The 11906-nt window shown below is 48.5% G+C and overlaps 1 protein-coding gene across 1 annotated transcript in view; it reads right to left on the bottom strand.

The window, feature by feature from the left end:
* Positions 1-1375: 1375 nt before the first annotated feature.
* The window catches only part of THRA (thyroid hormone receptor alpha), a 120510-nt gene continuing 109979 nt past the window's right edge, over positions 1376-11906 (bottom strand). Inside the window, exon 9 of the mRNA XM_082197368.1 lies at positions 1376-11486. Coding sequence (XP_082053494.1) covers positions 11236-11486 — 251 coding nt within the window. The 3' untranslated portion in view covers positions 1376-11235. The remainder of the gene's footprint in view (positions 11487-11906) is intronic.

Below are 11906 nucleotides of genomic sequence, written 5' to 3'. Positions count from 1 at the left end.
CTGCTACAAAGGCCTTGAGCTTCTCAAGACTGGTTGGACATCCATCAGCAGAGATGCAGCCTGGCAGCTGCCAGAGGAGGAGGAGGGCAGCCGCGCTGTTTGCTGCTTTCCCCTGGCAAGATAGGGAAGGACTGGCATGATGGTATATGAGTGGCACCTGAGGGCGACTGGGTGTCATGAGATGGGATGAACCCTGAGTTCTCTTCCTCCAAGAGTTGGGTTGAGGCACAAGCGCCATCTTGCCCCAGCAGCCATAACGAGATGTTTCGTGATGTCCTCCGTAGGGAGTTTTGGTGCACTGCAGAAACTTCAGAGAACTCCCATTTCGATGGGGGTGCCTTGCATATATCCCTGGTACAAACTCAAAATGTGCAGATTCCACCCATCCCCTCTTAAACTTAAGTATGCAAAAGCTATCTACTTCCCTTTCAGAGGCATTTTTGGAGGGGGAAGGGGGGGTCACTGATGTCAGCGACACTGGTTGTTCTTACGGAGGGACGTTTGCCTCGCCCAGAGATTGGCCTCGATAGCTAGAGCCAAGGAGATGCCCAGGGTGGAAAGGTTTTCTTTGGCTACCATGCCACTGCCTCAAGACCTGAGTAACCCCCCTGAAGGAGTCTTGGTGTACCTGCCCCTTTTTTCTCCTTTCTGGCGAACCGCTGGATGAGTTGGCTGGCTTAACTGTGTGTGTGGACTGAGTGGACTGAACTGGGATCAAGTGACATGAGAGCTGTAGCTATAGGGATAATCTGAGATTGTTCATTCACATGCAGATCTCCCCCTCTCTTGCCACTGGCAAACAGATGATGAGCATATATATATATGAATGAACTAGGTCTTAGGTCAGCGTTTCCCAAAGTTGGGTCTCCAGCTGTTTTTGGACTACAATTCCCACCACCCCTTAGCTAGCAAGACGAGTGGTCAGGGATGATGGGAATTGTAGTCCCAAAACAGCTGGAGACCCAGGTTTGGGAAACAGCTGTCTTTCATCTCTCCCCGCCACAAAAGATGGTGTTAAATCACTCACTCTTCTTTAAATGTTCAAGGGCTTGAGACAGGGCATTCATAAAGGAAAAGGCCGATGGGACAGGGCAAGTTTGCCAAGTTATTCAAAGTGATGAAGGTAGTCAAACAGGTCATCCAAATGAGTCCAGGCTGCCAAGCAGGTAAAACCCAACTGCAGCAGGGTTACAGCACCAGGGGCTATACAGAAGTCACAAATGTCTGCTTCAAACAGCAGCAGTGCCTCTTGGAGCCTCAAAGGGGTAGAGATCCCCATCAACAGAGCAGAATGAATTAAGGGGAGTCCACTGGGCTAAAAGATGGATGGCTGTTATCTCTTCCCCCTACCCAAACCAAAATTCTTTTTTTTTGGGGGGGTGTGTGTGTTACGGACAGCAGTTTGTGCATGTGTGTTGCGTGGCACGAGATCGTGCAAAGTGCACAGGGGGGGGGTTAACGCTTTGTATGCATAGGGAATCTGCGCATGTTTAGTAACACACGGTTAATAGAACTATATTTATATATATATGTATATGTATATATATATACACACACACACATTATAGGCGCAATCGAGCACATGTGCGCGCACACACACCCCACCCCCAACACAGACATTTGCACCGGGGATGTCAACCATTATTTTCTCAGGGCTCTAAAATCCACACACCCCTGCCCCCGGTGTGGAGTTTCCCAGTACCTGCAGCTGGATATGCGCAGTGAGTGTTGGGGAGCTCAAAATATTACTTTGCAAGGAAACTTCATTATTTGGTATAAGGCAATGAAGAATTAATACCCTGCCCCCTTCTCCCTTCCTGATAATCAGGGGTGTCTTTAGCTGCTTTTGCAGGCTTGTTGACACAAGAGCAAACAGGCTCCCCGTCACACCTCCATAGACATAGAGATCTTTGCCTAGACGGGCTATATATATAAAATATTTACAAGATTTACAGGATACAGACCAGACTATACACAGCTTGATGTATGAAAGTGCGCCCCTGCTGGCTGGTAAAGGAATAGCATTAAGGCCTCCAGAAAGAAGGGGGATGAGGGGCAGGGGGGCTGACGGGGTCAAGATGGGATAGAGCTGGAATGGTGAATAGCAAGTGCTTCAGCCCCTCTGACAAGGTGGTAAACAAGTGAGATCAGGTGGAGGAGGTGAGGGGGAAACGGCAGGAGTGTTTTAAGAAGAAGTACAGAGGTTGTTTTGATGCTCACACAGGATAGGAAGCAAGCCTTAGGCAAGAAAACATACAAACCAGACCACCAGGGACTTGAACACAGAAGCAACTCGCAGTTACCTTTTGAGCACCCTGGAAAACAGACCTCGCTGCCTGTCATAATTGTTCCAAACATAACATCGGAAAAGACCAGAGCCCTGGCATTCACAACCCCCTGAATACACACACACACTTGGCTGCAGTCAACCCACATGGCAGGAATATGGGATCCAAGGGATGAGGGCACACAGTCCAGGGGCAGAAATCACAGGTGGGCAATGGAAAGGAGAAATGAGCAAGAGGTATACTTGCATGTGCGCACACACGCTTCCCACAACATAGGGGGGAGAAATGTATGCTAGTCATGTTCGCACCCCCAATAGAAAATCAGAATACATATGGAAAATCAGGATACTCTCTCAGCGCGCACACAACCACACACACACAAGTTGCATACACACGTCACTCCCAAGCTTGGGCATTTATTTACATGCACACACCTCTCAAGTACATGTTCAGATATCTGGCCCAGTGCATACAAACGGACACATCTGGGCTCACACAACACACACAGTCATATCCTGCCCTCATGTACTTGGAGCACACGTACACACAGGCATGCCACACAGAGTCAGGGTAATAAAGCTCCCACAAGGAGGATTTGTGCCAATGGATGCCCCTTGCATGGCATTCAAAGCTTGCTCAAGGCGATCTCTGCAGAGCCCCTTGGCAGCTGAATGCCTATTCTGCTGCCCTGCCTGGTGAAGTGCTGGTGGCAGCAGGGAAGGCAGCCTTTGGTCTCCTCTGGAGCACTTCCGGAGGGTGCACAACAGATATGAACCTGCACGGAAGCCATCTTTGTTGAACGCAGCCCCCCCCCATAGAAGGGGGTAACGGGCTGCCTCCTACTAGACCCTAAGGGGAAGCTTACACACACACACACACACACACACACACAAAGTGATGGGTAGAGGGACTTTTCTTCCAAATGGAGGAGGTAGATTGGTGAATAAGTTGATGAAAGAGCAGCTACTTGTCACTTGCTTTTCTGTATACTTGGGTGATTTAGGCTTGACCACAGAAGATGAACCAGGGATCCAAAAAATGTTGATTTGTTACCCTTTCAAGATTGACAATTGGCAAAACAGCAGAAAGTGCCAAGTCTTCCGATACATGCTTTTGGTTGGAATTTCTGCCTGCGTGCAAAAGGTAAAGCAGAAGGGACGTTAACCTCCAGAGTCACAAAACTGAAGGCTGGAGCTGGGAGCACGGCTAGCAACCTGGCAGTTCTGATGCCCAAAACAAGTTCTGAGCGCAGTGTGGATGTGTGTGTGTGTCCTCACATGGAAACAGTAGTGTTGCTGCTGCATGTAGGGTGGAACAGATGCAATGGACGAGAGGGCATCTGTTACCTTTAATAGCTGCACTGAAGAGTTTTGCTTTGTTTTGGTGGGGTGGGAAAAGCTGTGGCTAAAATTTCCTTTCCTACCCAAGGTCTTTTTGCATGTGGTCACTGTAGCTGCATACTGAAGAGAAACCTAAGAGCACTTGTGACTCTCAAAATACTGCAGATCATTTTTGCAAACAACAGCAACAACACTCCTAGCAGGAGCCCTGTGTTTGTCTGTCTGTTTGTTTGTTTGTTTGTTTGTGTGTGTGTGCTTTAAGCAAACACAACGGCAGCAGTAAAACTCCCATTTCCAATATGATGAATTGCGGGGGAAAGTTTGCAAATGTTACACACTCCTGTTTCCTCTCTAGACGCTGTGAGAGTTATGGCTGGTGGCAAATTTATCAGAGAGTTTAAATGGCTTTAAAAGAGGGGTCATTGTTTGGAGTGTCTGCTGGCTTGGAATTGTGGGAGTTGCAGTGCAAACCATTTTTGAAGGCGTTTGGGTTGGGCCACTTGGAAAAGAACAGTCTGAAACGTACATGGGGCTACAACCCAAGAAACTGAATTCATTCACTTGCACTTTAGTTGATTATTCTACCCATTGCACTGATTTGGGGGGGGGGGCTGGAAATGTGGAAAATAAGAGGAATAGGCTGAAGAGAAATAACTGAGGGAAGGAAGTGTTCTCCCTGCCCTCAGGTCAGTGGTAGAATAAGGGGTTTCCCTGCTTTTGAGTGCAAGGACTAGAGCACTACATGAAACTCTGTAAGTTTCCAAAATGCTGCTCTACACAGGTGCAGATGATCCCATATGTGTGACTGCACAAAGACCATGGGAGCAATTATTTCTGGAGCAAGAAGTTTTTAGGGATACAGCATAAATGTCAACAGCAGACCCCATATTGGAACATATAGTCCTACTCAAGTGAGAGAGAAAAAGGGAATGCCTGCTAACAGGGAGCTTCCTATTTGCAAATTTTATCAGTACTTGTATTGAAAATGTTTAATAATAATAGTAATTCTGCTGCCCAGTTAACCAGGCATATCTTTATAGTTGTTTAAACATCACACACACTTCTGTCTCAGGTTAAGCGTTAAAAAGTTTTCCACTACAGCCAACATTGGAACAAAGTAGTGTGTGTGTGTGTGTGTGTGTGTGTGTAAGCAAAATCTCCCATGAACCATGTTCATTTCTCGTTAATCCCCAGCCCAAGGAGCGTTTCACACATGTTGACTTGATGCTGAGTGTGTCAGCTCACTCAGGAAAAAGCATCATTCACAAGGGGACATGAATATTCTACTTGGTGGTAACCAATTCACAAAAATAAGCCATTGTTTGATGTCGTAGTCATCAACTGATGAGGATGCATGAGACCCAAGAAACAGACTGGGAGATGCGGCTTCTGGCCATGGTGCTAGAATGGTTTTGAAATGGGACAGGAGTGGGTGGGAGTACTAACCCACCTTTATCAGAATATGTTACAGATAACTTCGTGAAAGCTGCAGCTTTCTTAGCATGTTCTGTCCTTTATCAGGAATGTAAGATCAGGGCCTGGGCTGCCAGCCAATCATCGGAATTTCTGAAGATACTGAAAAATACCTCCCGGTTGGGGGCTCCATTTGCTACCTTCCCCCATTTCAAAGGAGATGGAAATCCATTCAATATTCCACTCAAAGGCCATTCAATGGGTTAGGGAGATGAGGTTCCAGACCAAACATTTTGAGACATGTGCGAAAATATCTGTTGCACTCCTGAGGCTCTGGGCTTGAAATACTGACCATTACAGTAATACAGACTTCATTTGATTTTTGAAGGAAAAGAAAATCAAGTTTGAGTTGGGGAAGGGCTGCGGATCAGTGGCAGATCTCCATGTCAAACATATGAAGGTTCATCTCCCCATGTTTCCAACGGAAGGATCTCTGGTAGGGAAGACTCCTGCCTGAAGCTTTGGAGAGCCGCTGGTAGATGTGACTAAGCATGAGGAAGCTTCATGTTTTGTTTTTTTCTGGAGGATGCGTGGTAAAACGGAAGGAGCAGGCAGGAGGGCGCGAGTAAGGAAGCATCATCAGTGGAGCATTGGGTGCAATTGATGGACTGATGGGCCCCCAGTTTACGGAGCGAGGTCCAGTTCAATGGAAACGGCTGTTGCAGCTCATTCATGACCAGACAGCAGAGCTTTTCTTGCCATCCCATTCATCCCTTTCTGCTGGTAGAGAATTCTGACGGAGCGAGAGAAAGAGGACAGCTCCATGCAGAACCGTGTCGTGGGCTGGGGGGATCAGAAGATGCACAGGGAGGAAGGATGCAAAAAGAGCGGGGAGCGGAGAGTCCAGAGTGTTCTAATTCTGCCCCTCTGAAGGATTTCTTGCATAGCAGGAAAACAGCAGATTAAGGAGTAACCACTCATGGAATTCTTGAGCGTTTGAAAGGATGCAATATCAAGGGGAGAGGAAGCTGGGTATAGAGATTCGTGGGTGGGTATGGTTGCATGCGTGTTTTGCGCAGCCTTTAAAAACCTGCCAAAGACGCACACTGGCGGCTTCTGGTTGGAACTCAACCAAATGTTCTCTTATGGAGGAAGGCTGATAGCTCAGGGGCAGAGCGTATGCCTTGCAGGAAGGAGGTCCAACCCCGGTCGCCTCCAGCAATAGGACCACGGGTCTTCCCCTCCCCCTTCTTTGGCAGGGAAATGGGGTGGGATTTTGATGGGCAATCTGGCCCACGCCCTTGCTGTTGCTGCTCCAGCCATAGTCTGATTCGTGGGGCGGGGGGGGGGGGGCAAACTGCTAGTAGACTCTTCACAGATCTGCATTGTGTTTCGCTGGGTACAAAATCTGGATAAGACCTCTCTTGATGCCTTGGGAAGGCTGCCGTTAGTAAGGCTAGGCAAGCCTGGATTAGATGGAGCAAAGGGCTGACTTTGTATAAGGCAGATTCCTATGTTCATATGATGGATTCTTGGTTCCCTGTTCAGAAGCTCCAGAGATACTGTGACTTCCTCCGAAGCCTTTGAGAGAGGATCAGAGCCTAGTAGATCAACCCTATGCATGTTTACTAAGCAGAAAGTCCAGGCAGTTTCAGTGGGACTTAATCCTGGGTAAATTGCATAGGACTGCAGTTTTAATTGCATAAAGGTTTTGGGACAGACACACACACAGACAGACAGACAGACAGACAGACAGACAGACAGGCGCACACACACCTACAAACACACGCAGAGCATTCTTAAGCTCATTGCAAGGTACAGATATTAATGCAAGAAGGGAAGTGTTTTAAGTGCGAAAAGACCTCTGTAATGCTTGCTTATAACAGGCTTGCAGGATCGGTTGTCTGGGGGGGTCACAAGAGGTTTTAAAAATTAGTGGAGCGGAAATCGGGGAGGAGCAGAATTACTGGGTCTGCAGCAAGAAGGGGCAGAGTTAAGTTATTCATGTGCGCTGGCTGCTTCTCAGTGTCTTTTGTGGACAGGCAAGACTGAGCATGAAGGAATCTAAGCTTCTATTTATAGGGCTGTTCTGTGTATGTGCACACACGGGGGACAGGAAGTTTTATGTCGCAATTTAAGTACAAGGAGAAAACGGCAGGCTAAAAAGTCGACTAACCAGGTTGTGGAGTCCCTCGTCTTTGGATACTTTTCTAATTATTATTGCATGGGCATTAGGCTTTGTGGGTGGTTCGGGCAAGACTGTCCCAGTCTCTGTGAGGGACTAGGAGATGTTTTGACTCCCAAGAAGCCGACCACCAGAGGGCCCCCACCCGGCATTTCCACAGATTAACTCACATCTTCCGGGCCAAGAATTCGGCAACTGTACGCCCCCAAGATAAACAATTTCAATAGACACAGCTGCAATTCCCCTGGGGAGACAGTTGATGGGAATACAACTAGGACTGTGTTTACTCTGCGCTTTAAAAACAAATGGACGTCTAAATCCCACATCGAGAATAGCTGGATGCTGTGCTAAGAAAAGCCGAATAATTGAGCAAAACTGCATTATGTGTGCTTATTTTGCATAAGGTATTCCACTTCTGCAATGGAGCCTTGTACTCTCCTACCCTCCTCACGAGAAATTCCACTTAGCCCCACCCGAGATATTTCGCCAGGTTTTCCAAGTTTATCTTTGCAGCCGTAATCGGCTAGGAATTAGCTTTCTTTCTGAGAACTGGGACTCCTGATGACCTGTGTCCTATGCCAAGTCCCTATGTTTGTATGGACCAGTCGCAGCCCTCTAAGATCACCAGCCATGCTGTGGCGGCAACCTGGAACTCTAAGCTCTATTCAATACCATCGGCTCAGCAGCAACGCCCCCCCCTCCCCCAAACATATCCCACATCTTTATAGGTGATTAAAACAAAACAAAAACAAAACAAAAAGACTACTTTTTTTTCTTCCAACCCCAATTTCGTTTGCGTGATTTTTTCTTTTCTTTTTTTTTCTTTTATGTGAACAGACCCGTACAAAGATTTTATCTTCTTAATTAAAAAAAAAATTATACATACTTATATATATATTTTTTTCTGTATATTAGCTTAAACTGGAGCTGTGTTTCTCCATGCGCCGGCCCCTGAACCTTCAAACGGTACATCTGACATGCACCCAACCCATCGCGTTAAACAACGTTCCCCACGGCGTCTTGAATGAGGTAAGAGGTAAAGGGTTTTGTTTTTTTCCAACGGAAACCAAGTGACAGAGGAGAGAAAGAAAAGGGAGAGGGGGGGGGACAAAGAAAAAGATTATCACTCCCCCGCTCCCCCAATATTACAGTTGCAAAAGAAAAAGAGGGGGAGAAAGAGAGAGGGAGGATTAGCTGACAGATTACAAAGAGATGGATGTATCACAGAATATGTGGCTCAGGCAAGAGTTCTGACCCATTAACAGCATTAAGTGCCAAAATAAGGGGATCACAGTCTGGTTTGCATTAAGGGCAGAAAACAAACAGGAAGAAGAAAGCGGGAAGCTGGTAGTCTTTTTTTTCCTCCTTAAAAAAACACAACAACAACACTTCTCCCAATCTGTAGAGCAACTGGGATCAGCAACTGGAAGTTCCAGGGCTGAATCCGGCCCCCGAAACTCCAACTGCTGCCTGCTTGCCCCCTGCCAACCCAGAGGCAGGAGAGCTGTGTGAAAGGCCCTGGGGGTGGGGTGGGGGGTGGCTATGGCAATGGCAATGGGAACTGGCTGGCAAGTCTGCTTTGAGGAGTGGGAGGGAAGCCTGGCTCTATCGCTGCCACGCTCCGTCCTCCCTCCTCAAAGCAATGCTCCTTTGAGACTACCTGCTGCCCAGGTCTTCAGAGGACCTGCCTGTTCGCCGAACAACCAGGAATAAACAGAGAAGTAGAATGCTAAAATGAAGAAGGAGGAGAAGGAGGAGGAGGAGGAGGAAAGAAGGGTCAAAATGGCAAACGGAGGCAAGACCCAGACCGGAAACCTGAGGCGTTCCTTTTTTGTGTTCCTCGCGCCAGCTTGGCCTATTCGGTTTTTCCAAAATGCACCCAGGTTTCCGGCTGGGCTTCCTCCACCTGGTTGTTGCCTCCTGAGGTGAAGGGGGCCTGGTTCTGCCCATGGCATGAAGGGTCGGCTGGCACGACCACCCTGGGTGGTTAGGAGGTATAAGCGCACCAGAAGATGGGGTGACCCAATGCCCCTCTGAACGGGGGGAAAGCTAGATTGGATCAGGCAGTGCTATCCCCATGTCCCTGCCCCAGAGAAGCCAGTTCAAAAGGCCTTTCCCCACAGCCCTGCCACCCTTCCCTGGGCATGAGTTCACCTGTGCTACAGCAGCCCTGAAGGTTGAAGAGTGTATGGGGCGTGGGATGCTACGGGGCGGGGAAAATCTTTAAGTGGCGGGCAAAAAAACCCAAACACTTGGCACCTTCCCCCGTTCGGTTAGGAACCCTCCAGATCTCTTAATGCTAGTAAGGTGGCCTGTAGGTGTCTGGGTGGCGGAAGGAACGCTGCTACCTCTGCAGGGATACCGTCCTTTCTCCTGTATTGATAAGTGCCATTTGCAAAACAAAACAAAACAAAACACCCCCCAAAAAACGACGACAAATAAAGAGAAAAGGGGGGGGAGGACTCAACCCTTACTTGGCTCTCTCGGAGGGCTGAGGAGCCGGGCTCCCGGGCTCGCCGCTTCCCCAGAGAGCAGAGCGCGTAAGGGAGGGCAGCAAGGTTATTATAGTGCAGCAAGAAGTGTACCGCCACGCGGCGCGGGAAAGCGTGTGCAAAAGAACGAGCAAGGGCCCTTCCGAAGCCCGGTGGGAACGTTGCATGCGGACTTTCAGCTTGGGGAGGGGCAGTGTAAGACTGGGCGGGGCCATGTTAGACCAGCCCACCTTGCCCAACATGGAGGTAGATTGGCTGAAGCCTAGGGCGGGGTGGGGGGTGAGTTTCAGGGGCAGGGAGGAAGGCAGAGATGTGTCCTGGACCCCCTCAGCACTGGAACGCAAAGCAGGCACCTCTTCGGTTCAGCCCTGCAGTGCGATTCGAAGCAAAATATAATAGATCTCTTATTCAATCACCTGTTTTTCCCACTAGGGGGAGGAGTGGAGAGGGGGAGCCTTTGCCTATTTCCAAAGTGCATTTGTCCTTCCCGTGCGGACCTTAAGCCTCAATTTGGGGTTTCTTTCTTGTCTTTCCTTAATCGCCTGTGTTTTGTCAAACCACCTGCAGCAATGTCCCCTCCCCACCCGACCTCCAATAATTTAATAAGATTTCTCTCTGTCTCTCTCACTCTCTCGGCTCCTTTTCTTAACTTTTTTTTTAAAAAAATCTTTTATTTCTTTTACAAAAAAAGTGCATTTTATATTTTAGCCTCCTGGGGAGGGTAACTAAATGCTAAGAGTTCTAAAAGAAAAAAAAGAAGAAGAAAAAGAATATAACAACCAAACACACTCTGACGTTTCCTGGGACTGTTATGTGCAAAAGAAACATATATATATTTATATATATTGGTAATCAAGTCCGTTTAAACGAGAGAGGTTTGATCAGGGCAAAAGAAGAGGTGCTGACTCGTTCCAGTGCTGTCAGGGGTGGGGGAACTGCTACTGAATGAGGAGAAGGGCAAAGAGGTGGGGGGGGGGTTGGGGGGGAGTAAAATATGGATTAATTTCCTTAACATTGTGTCAAAAATTTTAAGACAGATGTCTCACCCTGGAAAGACAGCTTTGGGAGAAAAGGGTATTGGTGGAAGAAAGATAAACAGGGGGTGAGTGAGAAACATATTGCCCACTTAATTTTTTGTGTTTGTCTGCCTAGACAAAAAAAAAAAAAAAAAAAAGTATTGGCTGCTGCACAAGTCTACCGTATAACAAAGGTTCTTTTGTTGTTGTTGTATAGTTCCGACCTTTTTTTTGGTGGCCCGACCCCCATCCACGATGCCTTGCCTCCCCTTCCATGTGATTCACTGACGCTGACGTGCAATATTTAGAAAAAACAAAACAAAACAAAAAAGAAAAATGAAAACAACAAAACAGAACAAAAAAAAGAAAATCTGTTGTGTCCGAGGTGATGAGGTTGGGGGTGGGGGCCCCGCGGCCCAGAAGTCCAGACATCGCCCCAGTCCCAAACTGCCCCATCTCCCCAATTCTCCCACGCCACCCTGTCTGCCCCCCTTCCCCCCCTTAGACTTCCTGATCCTCGAAGACCTCGAGGAAGAGCGGGGGGAAGAGCTCCGTAGGGCATTCCACCTTCATGTGCAGGAAGCGGCTTGCGTGGCAAGCTCCAATCATGCGCAGGTCGGTCACCTTCATGAGGAGCTTGGGCCAGAAGTGGGGAATGTTGTGTTTGCGATAGTTGATGTAGTGTTCAAATGCCAGCAGGTATGTCTCTTGGCATTTCTCAATCTTGTCGACGCAGATCAGCCCGCTGCGGTCTGCAAAGGGGGGAACAGAGAGGGCGTGAGAAGGGTGCCCATGGCGCCAGGCCCTGCCTAGCCCAGCCTCCCGCTTCCCCGCAGTGGCTCCCGAGATGTTGATGGCAAGCAGCACACAAGCAGAGCATGAGCCCAGCAGCAGCCTCCCACTTGGGACTCCCAGCACCTGGTATTCAGAGTGCATACGTGCCTCTGACATACGTGCCTCTGTCGGCTTGTCCTCCACAAATGTCACCCCCTGGCTAAAGATGTTTGAGCTGCTGGCTGTCATGCCACCTTAGGGTCAATGAGCTCCAGAATTTTACTGCGCGCCGTGTGCTTGCTTTTGCCGGGCCCGAAGCTTCCAGCATTCGGCTGGGTGGCCCTGAGCTGGAAATTTCCATCCCGGCTCTGGATTCCAGTGTGGCTGCTTACAGGCAA

The sequence above is a fragment of the Podarcis vaucheri genome (genome assembly GCF_965113315.1).
Source record: "Podarcis vaucheri genome assembly, chromosome: 13".
Classification (NCBI taxonomy): domain Eukaryota; kingdom Metazoa; phylum Chordata; class Lepidosauria; order Squamata; family Lacertidae; genus Podarcis; species Podarcis vaucheri.
Note: the sequence above shows the minus strand (reverse complement) of the source record. Positions and strands in the feature narration are given on the sequence as shown.